This window comes from Phaseolus vulgaris, chromosome 3, assembly GCF_051622355.1.
Source record: "Phaseolus vulgaris cultivar YP4 chromosome 3, ASM5162235v1, whole genome shotgun sequence".
NCBI lineage: Eukaryota > Viridiplantae > Streptophyta > Magnoliopsida > Fabales > Fabaceae > Phaseolus > Phaseolus vulgaris.
Window position 1 is genome coordinate 36,049,298 of NC_143500.1, and position 17,431 is coordinate 36,066,728.

General features: G+C 35.3%; 2 protein-coding genes across 4 annotated transcripts; one reads left to right on the forward strand and one right to left on the reverse strand.

Annotated features, from left to right (window-relative positions):
• Window positions 1–1,080: 1,080 nt before the first annotated feature.
• LOC137807269 (protein SMAX1-LIKE 4) lies at window positions 1,081–5,271 on the reverse strand. Of its 3 annotated transcripts, none has more exons than XM_090300778.1 (4): window positions 3,687–5,260; window positions 2,864–3,071; window positions 2,421–2,682; window positions 1,081–2,307 (listed from the first exon to the last, which is right to left on the reverse strand). In XM_090300778.1, exons 1-4 carry the CDS (start codon window positions 4,994–4,996, stop codon window positions 2,285–2,287), a joined length of 1,803 nt encoding a protein of 600 aa, XP_090156904.1. In that variant the 5' UTR covers window positions 4,997–5,260; the 3' UTR covers window positions 1,081–2,284. The 3 variants fall into 3 exon arrangements, with proteins under 3 accessions (XP_090156904.1, XP_090156903.1, XP_068463900.1); XM_090300777.1 differs by having other exon boundaries at window positions 2,376–2,682; XM_068607799.1 differs by having other exon boundaries at window positions 1,081–2,682; window positions 3,687–5,271.
• Window positions 5,272–14,216: 8,945 nt separating this feature from the next.
• LOC137805573 (uncharacterized) lies at window positions 14,217–14,657 on the forward strand. The gene has a single exon (XM_068605516.2). It carries the CDS (start codon window positions 14,217–14,219, stop codon window positions 14,655–14,657), a length of 441 nt encoding a protein of 146 aa, XP_068461617.1.
• The last annotated feature ends 2,774 nt before the right edge of the window (window positions 14,658–17,431 follow it).

The following is a 17,431-nucleotide window of genomic DNA, read 5'->3' on the forward strand; positions in this document are numbered from 1 at the left end:
ACTTCAGGGGTGATCCAACCCTTATACATAAAGAGCAAACACCTTACCTTACTTCTACCTAGAGACAACTTCCAAATTAACTAAGGAAAAACCAAACCAAACACTTAGAAAACATTAAACAACCAACCTCATTCAATCCACGGGGTTCAAAATCCAGTTAGAGTACGTAAATGAAGCACCACGGGACTTTGCATAAATCCAAGACCAAACATTTACTTGTACCTATGCGAAAACATCCAGCGCATCTACCACACCCATATCGAAGGTCACAGAGTTCCTATGTTTCCAAATTTCACTCACAACACCAACCCAAATGGCACTAGCGGTAAGAGAGATTGGATATTATGAAGATTTTTACTTTGACACAACTTAAGGTGTGATCTTGGATTACAAAAGGTGCCATTTTGGATTACAAATAGAGAGAAAAATGCTAAATTTACATATTGACAATGGTGCATTAAAGTCAATTAGAAAGAAATATTCAAAGTAAAGAGGGAGAAGGCAAGGTGAAGGAAGGTGAAAGACATAGAGGGTGAGTATGAGAATAAGGGAGTTAGGAAGGATTTACATTGGGTTGGTTGACCCAGCTGGAATAAAAGAAGAGCACTATCACTGCTTAAGGTTGTCAGCTTTAATAGCTATACAATGTATGAAAGTCAATTACATTGGATGGTACTCTATAAATTGGAATGAATTTTGGGAGCTGGATGCTTTAACGGAATTATCAAATCAAAGAGAATATTGAGTTGTGTGATACTTGCTTTCTTCTTCTTTATATGATTTCTATTTAATTGATTCTTATTTTATTCACAAATTTCCAAGCAATGAATAGGTTTCTAAACGGAACAATTGTGGATAACTCCATTAAAGCAACTTCCATTAGGTTTCTAAACGGAATAATGGTGATGGAGTAAAACGTCAAAAATGTAAGTAAAAGACTAAAATTTATTAATAGAGGGCTAAATTGAAACCTGAAAGGAAACATAGGTTAACAAAATACCAACATTACCTAGAACAAATAAAAATGTCTAATAAATGAAAGGCAAAGTTGTGGAAGTAAGAAGTGATGAACACATTGGCTAAGAGAATGAAAACAAACCCATGCTATTATGAAAATGAGCAGTTACAGAAAGTATTCCATTTTACACCATGTGGACAATTTTACAAGAAGCCCTCAGTACCCAAAATTGGTCACTCTATGAAGTAATTAAGTTGGATACTCTTGGGCAGAGAAGAACTCATGAAGCCACTATCTTTTGTATCTCCTTTACCACCCCAACAAAGTCTATAAACTATACCCTCCTTCCCTCCAATGTTAACCGTTTTTAAGCTGCTTTTAAAAACATTTTTCAGCCATTTCTCAAACAGGTCGTTGCTAAAATAACCACACCCAAAACAAACATCCTCAATCACCCTCTCATCTACACTTAAATTCTCCCAACATTGCTTCCCACAAACCTCCTCAAAACACCCTTTTATCTTGCACAAAAACAACTCTGCCATCTCTCTGTCTTTAACTGGACTTGTGTTAAACTCAAACCGGTTTCCAATCGAGTCAAGAAATCCGTTTTGTCTCAGTGGATCAGCTATAGTTTCCCTACTCAAATCACTTGAAATAGGGCTACTTTCTCCTGCTTCACCCTCCCCACCCCCCTCTTCATCAGCTTGCATGTTCAGATCAAGAGTGTTAAAGCTTGTTTGTCTCGAACACACTCTCTTCTTGCTCCCTTGAAAACTCTCAGTGTTAGAAAACAAATCAAGTTCAGCCCTTCTTTTATTGCCCAAACAAGGCTCTATAATCCTAGTTGCCACAGATTGAGTCTCTAACTTAGGCTTGGTTTCACTAACCTGCCATAACAACTTGATAACCGATTCCTCTTTCTTCTCCTCGATGCTAGTGGATCCACCACTTGCCAATATGAGTATAACTTGGCTTGAGTTCTCTTCTGTGGAATTTCCAAACTTTCCTGTTTCAAACCCATCCGAGAGGAATTTCTTGAACTGGGCATCAGCAAAGTCAACATTTTCTATTAGCACCGCAAGCTGTTGGTGGGTTTTCAGCGCTCCTGCCAGCATTTCAGAAAATGGGGCAATTGAAGTCTCTCTCTTTAGCATGTCAAATTGAAGGAGCACATCAGTTGAGCCAAAAACTGATTCTGCAACTGCAAGTGCCAACCTTCTTTTCCCAATGGTGTCATTACCTTTCACTAGTAACCAAGTAATATAGTTACTTTGCTTTGCTGATATGGAATCGGTCAAGGCTTCTGCTATTGAAGGAACAGTCTCAGACTGCCATGGCACATTCTCCTGCAATAGTTTACAAATATGAGCTCTTTGCAGTGTTCTATCATCAGTTATATCCCCCACCGTCTCACCTGAACCGCCATTGCCAAGAGCAAGAGTAGTCTTTACTTCTTTACCTTCCTTGCCCTCCTGGGAATCTAACACTGGCTCTGTTGCTTCCCTTTTCTCGCCGAAATTGAACTCAATGATGCATGATTGTTGGCGCCGGAATCGAGGAACAAGTTTGAGGGTGGAGCAATGTGTCGCATTGTTCGCAAAAGATATGGAGCTTGCTGAATTATAACTGTTGTTCAAGTTGCATGGGTTATGAATCTGTTTGCTTTGGTGTAGACAGTGGCATAGTCTATTCCACTTTCTTTTCAACTGGACTAATTCATCCTGAAAATGTTCGATTGTTATATAGTATAAGTCATAAGTCATTACAAGTTTTCAAATCTAAACTAATAGGATCAAGAGCATGCATGTGCAGAAGAAAGATAAAGTTGTTGCGATTGTTGGATTGTAAATATATAAACAAAAATTAATTTGGCTTTGTATTTTCAATTTAATAATGTTCTACCTTATTATGGTCTTCTGTGGTATGAGACCGAAGCCAGAATGGCATCATTTTCTTTTGATCTGGCCTAAGAAATTGGGCTTCTTTTTCATAATTGGAGGCACATTCTTCACAACAGTTGAGCCTATCCTGCTGCTCCATGTTACCGAAGGGCTTTGTTTCAGGCACAGGAGATTGGTTTTGGGAGATGGTCATCTTTGAATCAAGGACACTGAAAATTGCGAGCAAAATATTCATAAAGTTAACATCCAAAATTAAACAAATAGTCACTGTTGAGTTCACAATATGTGGCTTCCATTATTTTCACTTAACATCACAAAAGGTCTCAATTATTCTCAGTGGGTGCAATAAGGCGTATTTGCAAAAATATGTGACTATTTTTTTTTTCTTTTTAGTAAAGTCTAGTTTCAGTTTTTCCAGCCCAATATCATGTGCATGCGTAATGTGTAAGAGGTTGGTTATATACTGACAAACTAAAGTAAGGCAGAACTAGAAACAGAAAGGCTGTGCTTCACATCTGCCTTACCAACCAACCAACCATGCTTTTCACAATGGTTCTTTCTGGCATAGCCCAGTCACCGTACGCACTCCTCAACAAAATGTAAAACAAATTAAGCTTTCATCAAACCATCATGCCTGGATAACTTTTATGTACTTGTGTTTTCCTTTCTTCATTTCTTTCTTTTTGTTTAATTTTTACTAGTCATACATGGAGTTTTTCTTCTTCTTTTTGCATTAAATCAAACAAATTAAGCAAGAAATTTTCAGTTATTGACTATTGTTTTTGGCATTATATTAAATCAAACTATATTAAGCAAATGATTACCTGGGAGCTTGAAGACTCAAGTCAAGTCCACCTGATGGAACAGGAACAGCCTGAAGAGCCCACTGCTTCTCAAGAGGGGGTTGCCTCATTTGGCACCTCATGTATGTTTGGTAACTAGCAGTGGCCATGAGCCACACCTTAGCATTATTTGAGGTTCCACAGTCACAGAATAACCTTCCAACTTCCGAAACTAAATGATCAACTGGATTGTAACCAGAAATTTCTCCTTCTGGGGACCCTTCCTCTTTGTCACTGAAACCTGTTTCCTCCACGGTCCACTTCAGGTCTCCAATATAAAAAATGCCACCCCCTTCTCCTGATGCAACGGAATTCACCTTCCTTTTCAGTTCCAAGAGTTTCATTTCAACTTCATCTCTTTTCATGCAACTCAAAGAAACAGGTGAAATCTGGAATTTGATAAAATTGATTGACTTTAACTCATCAGGCACTTCTGACCTTTCTATCCTTCTCATTAGCTCTCCCACAAGGCCCTCAGTTAATGACACAGAGTCACCTACAATCACAGTGTTCTTTTTCTTCTTCCTCAGGAGAATATCCAGAACAACCCTGATATCATCCTTACTAGAAGAAGCTGCACCAGAGAAGGAACACGCTGGTGAACTCTTTAGCGGAGAAAAGACAAGTGAAGGGTGGAACTCAGAAGCATAAGAAGTTAAGAAATGATGAGTCTGCCTGAAATTGGTAGGGTTGGTGGTTGTTTCCCTGTGGTTCTCACTGGCAGAAGGTGAGCAAGGAGAAGAAAACACACCACCAGAGCTATTGTAACACTGGAAAACAGAATGAGGTGAAGAATCCTCTATGTTGTTCTTAACAGCAGTGCTAGAGAAACCAGCCTCTCTCATAACCCTGCTAACACTAGGGTCATCAAGGATTGATGTGATGAGGTGTTCCAGCTCAACCTTGATGATGAGAAGAGGCTGCTGTTGCTGTTGCTCTATGCAGCCCCTTCTCTGGTGAGCCTGAGCTCTCTTCAATGCAGCAATGAGAGCATTGGAGAGAGAGGGCTGCGTGTGGATCAAAGGAGCAGGTGATGTTGGGAGCCTGTTGAGAGCCACATTGAAGCACAGCTCAAGAGCCCTGCATTGAAGAGGATGAGAACTTTGGTGAGGTTGAGACTTGAGACAAGCCTTTCTCAAGGAACTGCCTCTTAGGCTGAGCAAAGTGGCAGCGACATGCAGAGGAGTGACCTGTGCATGGCCCCTCCTCCGAGCCAACCCCAGAGAGTGCTTCAACACTGAAGCAGCCTCAGCTGTGAGGGTCTGCTGTAATGCACAAACTCCTGAGCGCATCACTTGGCCAAACACCACCCCCTCACCACCCCCTTTGTTGCTGAACCTTTTCTTTTGAACCACACTTCTCTTCTCTTCTTCTTATCCTTCTCTTTCTCTCCAATGTACACCACACCTATACTCTTTCTTTGTATGCTCAGATGAAAGGAACGTGGAACTAACTGAATGGATTTGTTTCAAGAAAGGAACAAGTGTAAGCTGAAACAAGAACAGAGAGAGAGAGACAGGAATTAGCTCTAGTGAGAGTCGTTAGGCTTTAGAAATACCTGAACTATATGCCTCACCGCCTTCTTTATACTTCTTGTCACTCATCATTTTTATTCTTTTCTTTTTCTTTAATTCTCTCTTTTGGTTTTAGTTTAAAGAGGCAGCTTTTTCTTCTCTTTTTTTATTATTTCTCCAATTCTTCTTCCTTGCCTTTACTCTCACTCTCTCATCCCCTCCACTTCACATTTATCACTGCAATATCCTTCCAATATCTGTTTTAAAGAATGCTATATAAACACATTTCTCTTTTTTCTTTTTCTGTTTTCTCTCCATACACTAGGTGTCCAAGATTACTATTGCATACAATAATAATACAGCTTACTTATATTCGTAGAAGTTTAAATGAAGGAAGGATACTAAACAATGTTTACTTACATACCAGTTGTCATTAACTTATTGTTGAGCATCTTTAAGCAATAACTATCTATACTTATCTACTAAGTTAACAACTTGGTGAAAACAATGCATATGTGAGAAGCATTATAATCATGCATTTATTAAAGTATGAAAGCCTGAGGCTGCAGTGATCTTAGCTACTCATTATCTGCTACTTGCAACAACAATGTGCATGCATGCATTTTCTTTTTATCATGGTTAATCATTGTTATCATAATACAAAGGGCTAAAAGAACTGTGATTTCGTCGGGGTTAAAATGATATATTGTAGTGTTATTTTCTGCTACATTATTTTCAAACAAATAAAGCAGCATAGGAAATTAGAGAGTGCAGTGGTGTGGACCCGCAATTCAAATTTTTTACTCAGACTCATAGAGCTTCCCACCCTTTTCCACATCATCTTTTGAATAGATAGACAAGGCCAGCAGAAATTCAAAAAAAGTTACTAAAGGAAAAAGAAGAAACCAGTGGCATGAAAGATTTTCTTTTAAAAAGCAAAGCGGTAAATTACATTATTTTTTTATATTCTTTCAACATTTTTTTTTTCAATTTATATAGAATAGACATAGCTAGGTTATGTTTAGTTTACTATTTAGCCTCCTTCAATTACACTTTTCTCAAAAAACTCATCGGTTTGGTGACAATGCTTAGCTTTCTGACATGATATCAAGAAGTTTGCATATTACATATGCCTGAAAGAGGATTTGAAGTTCATGCCACTAGAACTTGAACTGAGACATAAACATGCGCTTAGCGTCTTTCAAAATTAACACCTAAATTTAACTCGAAATCAAATTTGAATTAAAACACAAAGGTTAGTTTTAGAAACTAAGTTAACCAGATAGAATTGATTCAAACTTAAACATGCATAAAGGTCAAGTTTTACATTATGAATTATACTGCTCAAACATTAGCTAGCAATGTTGGGGTCTCTCTTTTCACGCCAATCCTCGTAGAAAGACAGTAATTTATTCTCCAAGTACCCAAAAAGCAACCCTCTGTCTGCTATCCCCTGTTAGAATTATTGGTTCTTTTTCAGCCTCACTTCTCTCTCCTCCTGCAAACTGCAATCACCTTTTGTCTTAATCTCATCTCCCATTCCAACCACCCACTTAAACCAACCTTTTGTTTTACCAAATAAAGCAACGAAAACTGATCTATATTCCATACTGTTACAGAACTTGGACACCCATTTGTGTTCCCGTCTCGTTTTTTCAATTCTCACAGTATATGTGTCTCTATTTTGTGCTTTCTTGGAAGCCTGAAAACATGTTCTGCAACAGTTTAATTATCTACTTTTAGTAGTGTAACACCATTTTACTACTTTCGTCTAATATTTTACCTCTCACGATTAATTCCATTCAATCATGTTTGTATTTTCTCTCTTGCTTTCTTAATTGAGCTATTTCTTTTGCAGGTTTTATTTTATCTATACACTAGACTTAGATTCTTATTGAGATGTATGAAAGGTATATATATTATATATATATATATATATATATATATATATATATATATATATATATATATATATATATATATATATATATATATATGATCAGGTAGATCTCGAGATTATGTATCACATGCACATCTAAGGGACACTGTACATACACTATTTATATATAGGAGAAAAGAGAGAGAATAAAAGCCAAAGGATGGTGTGAGAAAGATAGAAGACAGAAATGAAAGCAAAAGTGTGAAAATTGAGGTAGTATTACTTGTAGTAATAATCCATATGAATATAAATACATATAAATGAATGTACGTTTGTATGTAGTTTCTTGAGTTGCATTGTCACCTTCAGAAACTACATTCACACCAGTTCATTGTGACGTCTTCCCATGCAAAATAGTAACTGGGAGATTAGACATAACTTTGACCAACTGTAGATGAAGGAAGCATATGGGTCCTCACGTAGTCACCTTAATTTGACCCTTGCAAGATTCGAAGCACGATTCGTATGATAAGAAAAATGAATCATTGTAGCCTTTACTTTTTTGTTAATAATTCCTAAAAGAAAATGAAAGAAGATAACAAATCTTGAAAAGGACTAGGACCTAGAGGGAGAGCTTCATCTTGGAAGTATTGCATCGCGCGAATTCCTAGACTACTATCTGTTCAAGAGTTTAAGGTAGATTCAAGAAAAAGGAAACAAGAAAGGAGAAAATTAAAAATGGAATAGAACCATAATATTCTAATTCTGTAACTTTCTTATTCTTCATTGCATTAAAAAGAAGGATGGAAAAACCATTAAAATGGCCTATATGTATAACTAAGAAGTGTAAACTGCAATTTATGTAAAACTGCAAAGTAATCACCTTGTAAATACTTTTCGTCTTGAGCACACTGGTGGAGAAAACTAATTACAAAAGTATATATAAATAAACAGTTGCTCTGGAGCGTTTAAACTTTTGAGGTTAACATTGAGCATCTATTTTGCAGTCAAAGTCACAGATATGTATCGATTAGGTTATTACTTTGTAAAAGTCTAATTTATCGAATATATGAAGCTAAGTCATACTGATACCTGACACTCTTATCTATCATCACGAGATTGGAGGCTTCATCAGTATATACCATGAGAGTAAGAAAGAGTGTGTTTCACTAATCCCATTTGTTTATCTCATTTTAAAATAAAGTAAATATCTGCTATAAAATTGTACATTTAATTTATTTCAAACTTTAATCAACCAATGACGTGACTTGTTAAATCAATCTTTTGAGATATTTAATTCACATGGAGAAATCAATTTTTTAAATCAATTAAAAACAACTTTTTAAATTGTTTGGAGAAAACTCAATATTAAAAATAAGTTTCTAAGATGAGTTATAGTTTTAATTGATTAAGGTTGTGTTTGAGAGGATGTGTGAGAATTTTAGAAAGTGGATGTGTGAGGATTTGAGAGGAAAATATGAAAAAAGTGAGTGTGTTTGGATTGAAGTATGTCAGAGTAGATTTGTGAGGAAAGTTTATTGGAGTTTGTGAGTGATTGGATGTTTGTGTGATTTTTTTAATTTTTTTAAAAGTGTAAAATGTAAGTTTATAAATTTACCATTGTATTTAAAAATATTTAAATAATGAAATATGATGTATTTTTGTGTAGATTTGAGTTAATTGAAATATTTTAAATTATTTTTGGTACAATTGAATAATTTATTTCGATACCATTAAATAGTTACTTTTGGAAAAAATACGAGTTATTTAATATTATCGAAACATGAAAAAAAAAATCATAAAAATAATATTATCTAAGCATATAAAAATTTATTGTTATATTTATTTATACATATATTTTGAAAGTTTTTTATATTCGCTCATTTAGATTGTATGTAGATACATAATCATGTAAATATTTTAGAGAGCATTTTATAATAAAAAAATATTATATATAGAGTGAATTGTACAACAAATTTATTTATAAAGAAGAGAAAATATATAGAATAAAGTATGAAATATCATAATATGATAATTATGATTGAAAAATAATAAAAATAAAAGATATTATTATATATATTATTGCATGAATGACAAAGCAAAAAAGAAGGTCAAAAAGGGAAAACATCACCATTCTAGGTGGCTTTTCCCTCAGATTTTGCATATGAGGAGGATGAGAGAAATCACTATTCATGCAGATCCACTCTTCTCCTTCCCTGCACATGCCTTGATCAAAATCATGGACATCCATTCACATCCTTCCTCTTGAATAATACAACCCTTGAAGCAAACAAAGCCTAAAAGATATCAAAATTTTGCAAACAAAGCCTAAAAGATATCAAAATTTTAAGGTGAGGATGAAAGTATTGGTGAAAACGATTGGGGTATACTAATATTGTAGGTTCGTTTAATAAATCACAAGAAAAACTATATTATAACAAAAGTTAGGTTATAAATAGAAATATATAACACTCATCATCGTAGGTTCTATAGAAAGAGTACATACTCAATGAAGTATAACACTCCTAAAGAGTTATAGGTTTTTTTTATATACAGAACTAAAGAAATTACTAACAAAAAAATTATAAAGACAATTGTATCTGATATAAGATTGGTTGCTTTTTCTTACTTAGACTGGTGTTTAGAACCTCAATGTTGTATGAGGTATTTGAAATATTGATATTTGGTGTTTCTTATTTAATGTTTTTACCCAGGTTTGGAATTTCTTGGCTTTTTCTACCTAACAGAGATGGATTGATGTGTTTGCCTTAGATTGTGATTGGATGTTGTTTGTGATTTGTGCAGGTTTTTCTGATTATGTTCTCTTCTCGTAAGATCGGTTGTTGTCTTTGGCAATTAGTTATGGCGTAGGTCAGAATGCTGGCAAAGACCTTCTTTAGCTGTTGAATTTTGTGCATGTTCTAAGGGTGTGTTTCACTGGTGGATTGATGTAATTAAGGATTCTGTATCTTGTTCTGATATGTGATTTTGGGTAATGTCATGTAAGGTCTGGTGGATCATTAGCTCGTTGGGTGTAATAAAACTTGTTTTGATTTTTTTTATAAAGGTTGAGGTATTCCTGAAATATCTCATTTTATTTTATTTATTTTTTGCTGATAAAATAAAGTTGATAGAGAAGTGTAATTAATTTTAATATTATTAGAAGGTAATCATTAGATGGTCATAATTTAAAATTAATATATCACAAAATCCATAGAACGTTCATATGTATTTCCGTGGGTAGACAGTGTTTGTCTAGTGGCATTTGTCAATAACACATTATTTCGTATGTTCAATTTTCTCAAAGACATGATTGGAGTAATAACTTCACGGGGCACTTCACCATGCAACCCTACTTTTTTATCGTTTGTTATCTTCACTTTCACACACAATTTCGTCACCGTCATTGACGAAAGCGTATGTGTTCTTCTGCCTCTACCACTTCACTTTGTTCCAACTTCTTTTTCTCCGGAGTGAAATAACTTCCATATATTATGATCGATCTCAAGACAAAAATAACACGTAAGTGTTTTGTGTTTAACAGAGTTTGGCAAGCTATAATTATGCTAACCAGTTCATGAAAGCTAGATAATTTAGAATGCACGCTACACAAAATTATCTCGTTTTGCCGAAGAACCCTTATCTGGTTATTTGGCCATGCTGATATTTACTTGACCTTTTTAGATCGGTTATACTAATAACTGATATGGAAAACCTTCCAAATCAGTTAATATGAAAATCAATCTTAAATGTCTTTTCTTTTACTATAAATTCATCATCGCGTTACTTACTCAATTGATCTGTTATAGATTTTTTTTTTCAAATGTGATTTTATGCATCTTTTGGATAACACAGAATTTTTGGTTCTCCAGTAAAATCTGCACAAGTTTTGAGCCGGATTTTGAGCAAGATCTAATTATATCATTACAAGAAAATTATGAAATAAAAATCAAACTTTAGAGATCACAATAATTAGTTGCAATAGTAATTATATTAGAGACCATTTTAGAAATTAAAAAAAAATTAATTTCTAAATTAGTTTCTATAGTTAAATAGTTTCTAAATTGGTATCTAATTAACAACTAAGGTTTTAACTACCAATTATTTAGTTTTTAAATTTGGTAGCAAAAATCTTGGTTGATAATTACATACCAATTTAGAAACTATTTAACAATAATAGAAACTAATTTAGAAACCAATTTTTTTAGTTTCTAAACTGATCTCTAATTTAGTTACTATTGCAGCAACTAATTATTTTGGTCTCTAAAAATTGATTTCTATTTAATGATTTACTTCATAATAGTTTTTAAGTATGTATACTGAATTAAATACATTTATTAGGTTATGATTACATGTACATATTTCATAGGTATTCTGAACAAATTTATCTAAAAATATTTTATGAAGAGAGAAGATGAGATCTTTGATACAAAGTTTATGTTATTATTATAATAATAATAACATGATAGTATGTGTGATTAAGATTTCCTTTTATTTGGGGGGTGGGGATATGGAGGGCATCTTTTTTCTAGGAGAAGTCTATTGTTTTGTTCCGATTAAAGACAAAGGCAGCACTAAGTATGTAATTATGATCTGCTGAGGCTCACTGATGATTATCAATGGCAAACCCTTTTAAGAAAACAAAAAGGATGGTTTTGATTGAAAGGGGGAGCTCAAATCATTGGAACATTATATTTAAAAGTTTGAAAAGTGAGGAAGACAATAGGATTTCTCCAGTCGGAAGGAAAGGATCTTTTTATGGATTAATTGCCAATGTCAAGCTAATTAATCCTTCTACTCAATCCAATGATTTCGTTTGCATGTTCACTAACATATTTTCAACAAAGCATTCAACAAAACCAAGGGCTTCGACCAACTTCTATTCCAAAGGGCTTATTCACTATCAAGTAATTACAACATTTTACCACAAGTTACATGATTAGGAATATTAAACAATAAATATCAACACCACAATAAAATAATTAAATAACAACTAACTTAAAAATAATTATTATTATATTAACTAAATTAAATATTATTTTATAAACTAAAAAATTATTAATTCAATACAAATTTATCTTTAAGCATGTCAATAAAATGCACGTAAAAAAATACACGCATAAATGTCATCAACAACGTAATAAGAATTTATCTTTGGTTCTGATTAAGTTTTGTAACTTAATAATTCAAATTGAGTTAGGTGAACTAAAACAGGGGTTAAATTTTTTCTAATTTCTGATTTCTCCTACTTTAAAACTTGAATAAATGAATTTTACGTTTTGTTTAGGGGAATTGCTAGGTAATGATTTTTTTTGTCGGGATTATATATATAGAAAGGGTGAAATATATGGGAGATGATTAGGCCTACGTATTTTTGTAATTTTTTATTAGGATTGAAATTACTACAAGAATACTGTGATTCAATTTCATTAAGTTTTTGTTATTCAACTTCATTAAGTTTTGTTGGGATTGTTAGGATGTCGTGCGACGATAAATGACTTTATAGTCAATGGTAGGTGGTTTAGGGGACTAATGCATCATTTATCTGTTTGATACCTAAGAATGATAATCCACAACAATTTAGCAAATATAAATCTATCTCAAGTGTAGGGTGTGTGTATAAGATCGTTTCGAAGATTCTGTCAATCAGATTGAAAAAAGTGATTAGTAAAGTAATAGATATTAGGCAGTCTGCTTTTCTCGAAGGAAGAGGAATTTCGGATAGCATTCTGGTTGCCAATAAAGTAATAGAAGAGATGAAGAGGAAGAAAAAAATTTGTGTGTGTTTCAAGGTGGGTTATGAGAAGGCATACGACTGTGTGAGATGGGATTTCATCTATTATATGTTAGGCAGACTCGGCTTCTATGAAGAGTGGATATCCTAGATTAAGACTTGCTTGGAATTAGCGTTGATGCCAGTTCTAGTAAATGGGAATCCTACTAAGGAATTTATTCCGAAGAAGGGGTTAAGACAAGGCGACCCTTTAGCTCCGTTCTAGTTTCTAATAGTGGCCGAAGGTCTTGCAGGGGTGTCTAGGACTGCAGTCGAGAAAGAATTGGTAGAAGGCTTAGAGATCGGAAAAAAAGTCGGTTAAGGTAAATATGCTACAATACGTTGATGATACTTTGTTTTTCTGTAAGGCAAATATCAAAAGTGTGCTTAACATTAAGGTCATGTTGAGCTGTTTTGAGTTGGTGTCTGGTCTCAAGGTGAATTTCCTCAAGAGTAGGATTGGTGGGGTTGGGGTGGAACAAATGGAAATTCTAAGTTCCGCGTCAGTATTAAATTGTGAAATAATGAGAACTCCTTTTAAGTATTTGGGATTGCCTGTAGGGGGATGCCATAAGAGGGGCGAATTTTGGGACGAAGTGGTCAACAAAGTAAAAAGCATACTAGGTAGATGGAAGGGTAGATACATCTCAATGGCAGGGAGGATATGTTTAATTAAATCTGTTTTATCGTCTATACCTCTGTTTTATCTTTCTCTTTTCAGGATTCTGTCTAATGTGTTGAAGAAGATTGTGAATTTACAGAGGAATTTTTTGTCGGGTTGGGGGTCAAAAGGGAGGAAGATTGCATGGGTTGCTTGGGATAAGGTTTGTAACTCCAAGGATGCAAGCGGGTTAGGTATTATTAATGTTAGAAGTTTTAATCTAGCCTTATTGGGAAAATGGATATGTCGTCTGAACTCGGATAAGGGAGGGTTGTGGAGGGAGGTAATCGAATCCAAGTATGGTGGATGGAGAGGCCTAAAGGAACTTCAGAATGATAATAATAAAGTTCCTTTGTGGTGGAGAGATTTGGTGAAGGTATGGAGTTCAGAGGAGTGGGGAAGGAAGTTTGAAGATTGTGTTAATTGGGAGGTTGGAAATGGGAAAGACATTTTGTTCTGGTCAGTAATTGGGTAACATTTGGAGATTTTAAAAGTAGATTCCCAATGTTATTCTCTTTACCTATTCTTAAGGAAGCAAACATATGTGAATGTGGATCAAGGGCTAATGGGGTCTGGGAGTAGAACTTAAGGTGGAGAAGGGGTTTGTTCGTTTGGGAGGAGGATCAAGTAAGTCGCTCTTAGAGACGATTTCTAATGAGAGGATCGAGTCGGAGATAGGGGATAAATGGGTCTGGAAGATAGCGAGACAACAATGTTTTCAGTCAAGTCTGCTTACGGGATTTTAAAGGAAGAAGGAGGAGAGGAAGATTCAAGATTATACAAATCTTTATGGAGGATTAAAGCGTTGCCTTCAGCTCATGTCACAACTTGGAGGGTGATTGAAAACAAGGTAGCTTCCAAGGTAAATCTGGAGAGACGAGGGATACAGATTGAGAGTAATCTTTACAACTTATGCAGGTTATCAGAGGAGTCAACAAATCATCTATTCTTCGGTTGCAGGATTGCTTGGCTAATTTGGAACCTATGTTATGACTGGTTAGGCATAAATTCGGTTGATTTAATCGTTCCCGGGTCACATTTTGAATATTTCAAGATTTTGGATGCACCTAATTCAGTTAATCTTATTGTGGGTAATATTTTGATAGCTTTGGTCAGTGAGATTTAGAGACATAGGAATAATTGTTTGTTTAAAGGAGGAGTAGTTGATCATACTGAAGTACTTTCTCTGGCATAGGTCAAGGTTTGGTCTTAGATTAATTCAAAGATACTGTCAATGAGTTTCTCGTTCTCTGAATGGTGTCTTGAACTTGGTATGTTTTTTTTTATTGGCAATAAAAAATAAATAAATATGAACCACTTCAGGGGTGGTTAAACCCTTATACACGGTACCCAAACACCGGTTCCAGCCTAAAACCTCCAAAACTAACTAAAACAAACCTTGCCCTTACTCGCCTAACAAACTCAAGCGACTAACCTCATACACACCATAGGTTCTAAACACCAATCAGAAAAGGAAAACGAAGCTGTCCGAAAATTTGTAGAGACCCAAGACCAGACCTTTACTTGCACCAAAGCAAATACTTCAAACGCATCAACCACTCCTCTTTTGAAAAATATGTTATTCCTGTGATTCCATAATTCGCTAACCACCCCAACCCAGATTGTGTTCCATACGATATTAATCGTCTTTGAAGAAAGACTCATCCTAAATTGATCAAAGTTAATTTTCGGTTCAATGTGGGACACAAACAGAACCCCAAGCCATCTATAACATAAACACCAAACACGCCGAGCAAAACTGCAATCGAAGAACAAATGTCTGCAAGATTCTTCCTCTTTCCCACACAAACAACACATCGAGCTGTCCACCAGTACCCCTCTTTTACTTAGATTTACCCTAGTAGCAAGCTTGTTCTCCACCAACCTCCAAGCTGTAAGCACTGTAGAGGGTACTGCCTTGCACCTCCACAACTTACAAAAAATCGGAGAAGAATCTGCCTCTTTGTCCTTCCTAACAAGATTGTAGGCAAAATTAACTGAAAAAGATTTGAGACCCCCCTCTTTCCAAATCCAACTATCAGCCTCTCCCGGGACGACCCTAGCCTCAAGCAAAAGCTGACTCAACTGATCCGCCATCGACTTCTCTCGCTCAAAAAACGGTCTTCTCCAAGCTAGCTGCCAAACCCAAACTCCGTTAGACCAAAAACCAAGCTCCGTCAACTTTGCGTCTTTGGTAGAACTAATAGAAAACAATCTTGGGAAGGCATTCTTCAGTGCCTCGCCATTCAACCAACTGTCTTTCCAGAAATAAATATCCTTCCCGTCACCAACTTTCCACTTGAAACCATCTTCAAAGCTTCTCCCTCATCCCTCCGAAGACCACACCTCTTTCAAATCTTTCCACCAAAGAGAGCACCTCCTACCTTTTCCTTCCTCTCCCAAACTTCTCCACCCTCTGTATTTAGAACCCTTGGTATGTATGTACTCAATTTAATGCTAGTGCATTGTTTTATTCTTAAGTTATTAGTGTTGGGAAAGGAAGTAAAAGATTAATCTTTGGGTTTTAGATACGAATGTGGAAAGGAACTTTTATCTTTTATCTTTTATCTTTTATTCTCTGTATGAGGGTTGGACCACCCCTTAAGTGGGCCGATTTAATTTAATTGCTTATTGCCGATAAAAAAAATTGTGAATTAGACAATAAAAAGGAGCATAGTTTGAACATTAAATGCTCTTACATTCGATTAGAATGACTCTAAGTGAACTACAATAATAATAAAAACCACGTGAAAGGGTAAGTAAAGGTCAAGTTGATGCTAGGTAGAAGTGTGGAGGAGTTGGGGCCTGGTCGTTGTTGCATGTGTGGGTTTGCTAGGTTGAGCTTGGGCTAGATAATCTTAAAAGTGTTGGTGGTTGAGTGTGGGTTGCACAATCTCAAAAGGGTTGGTGGTATCTAGGAGTTAACCCTCTCTACTTGTATGGGTTTTAGCGTGGGTTAGACGATCTCAAAGGGGTTGGTGGTAGCTAGGGTTTGGCCCGCGCTACTTGTGTGAGTTTAAGCTTGGACTAGACAATCTAAAAATGGTTAGTAGGAGCTAGGGTTTTGCCCTTGCTACTTGTGAGACTTAGTACCAACTGCATTATTTGTTCCACGATAGATGTGCCTAATATTTTTTCAAATGTCTAAAGATTTTTGTTTTCCCTTTAGAATTCCTAAATGAGTTCCCTCTCCCTTTCATATTTTCATTTTTTGTCTTCGTTGGAGGCTCTCATTTCTTGTCTTTGTTGGTGGCTGTTTGGTGCCTCCATTGTTGTGGTTCATAACTTTTATTGTTGTGGTCCGTAACTTCCACTAATTGGTAGTTCCATTGTTGTGGTTGCAAGACCTAGCTTGGATGACGAAGCTTAGAAGGGTGAGGTGAAGCTTGGAGCTTAACCTGGGTTAATTTTTTTAGTTTTGTTTTTAGGTTTTTATTTTATTTTTGTTTATGTTTAAGTTTCTTCATTATTTCATATGTTTTTGTTTTTCCAGATGTTTTCCAGATCTCCGTTGAAGTTGAGGATCCAATTGAATTTGTGGGGTTTTTTTCCGCAAGATGAACTATTGAATGTGTTTCTTACTTATGCTTTTATGTGTTAAAATATGTGGTTGAGTTGATTGAGAGGTTGGAGAACCACTGTTAGCTATAACTAAGGTAATTTTTAGTTAATTATACACTATAATAATTTTTAGTTTCAGGTGGTGATTTTGGGTTCGAAGAGGATGGTGATTCTGACAACGTCCGTGTTTAACCTAGTCAGGGTTTGACCATCACTATTTACTCCTATGATTTGGTTAGTCAGGGTTTAACCCTATTTTAGTTAGAGTCATCTAAGGCTTGAGCTTAGTTATTAGCTTACTCGTCTCCTTTAACTAGGGTTTGACCCTAACTATTAGCC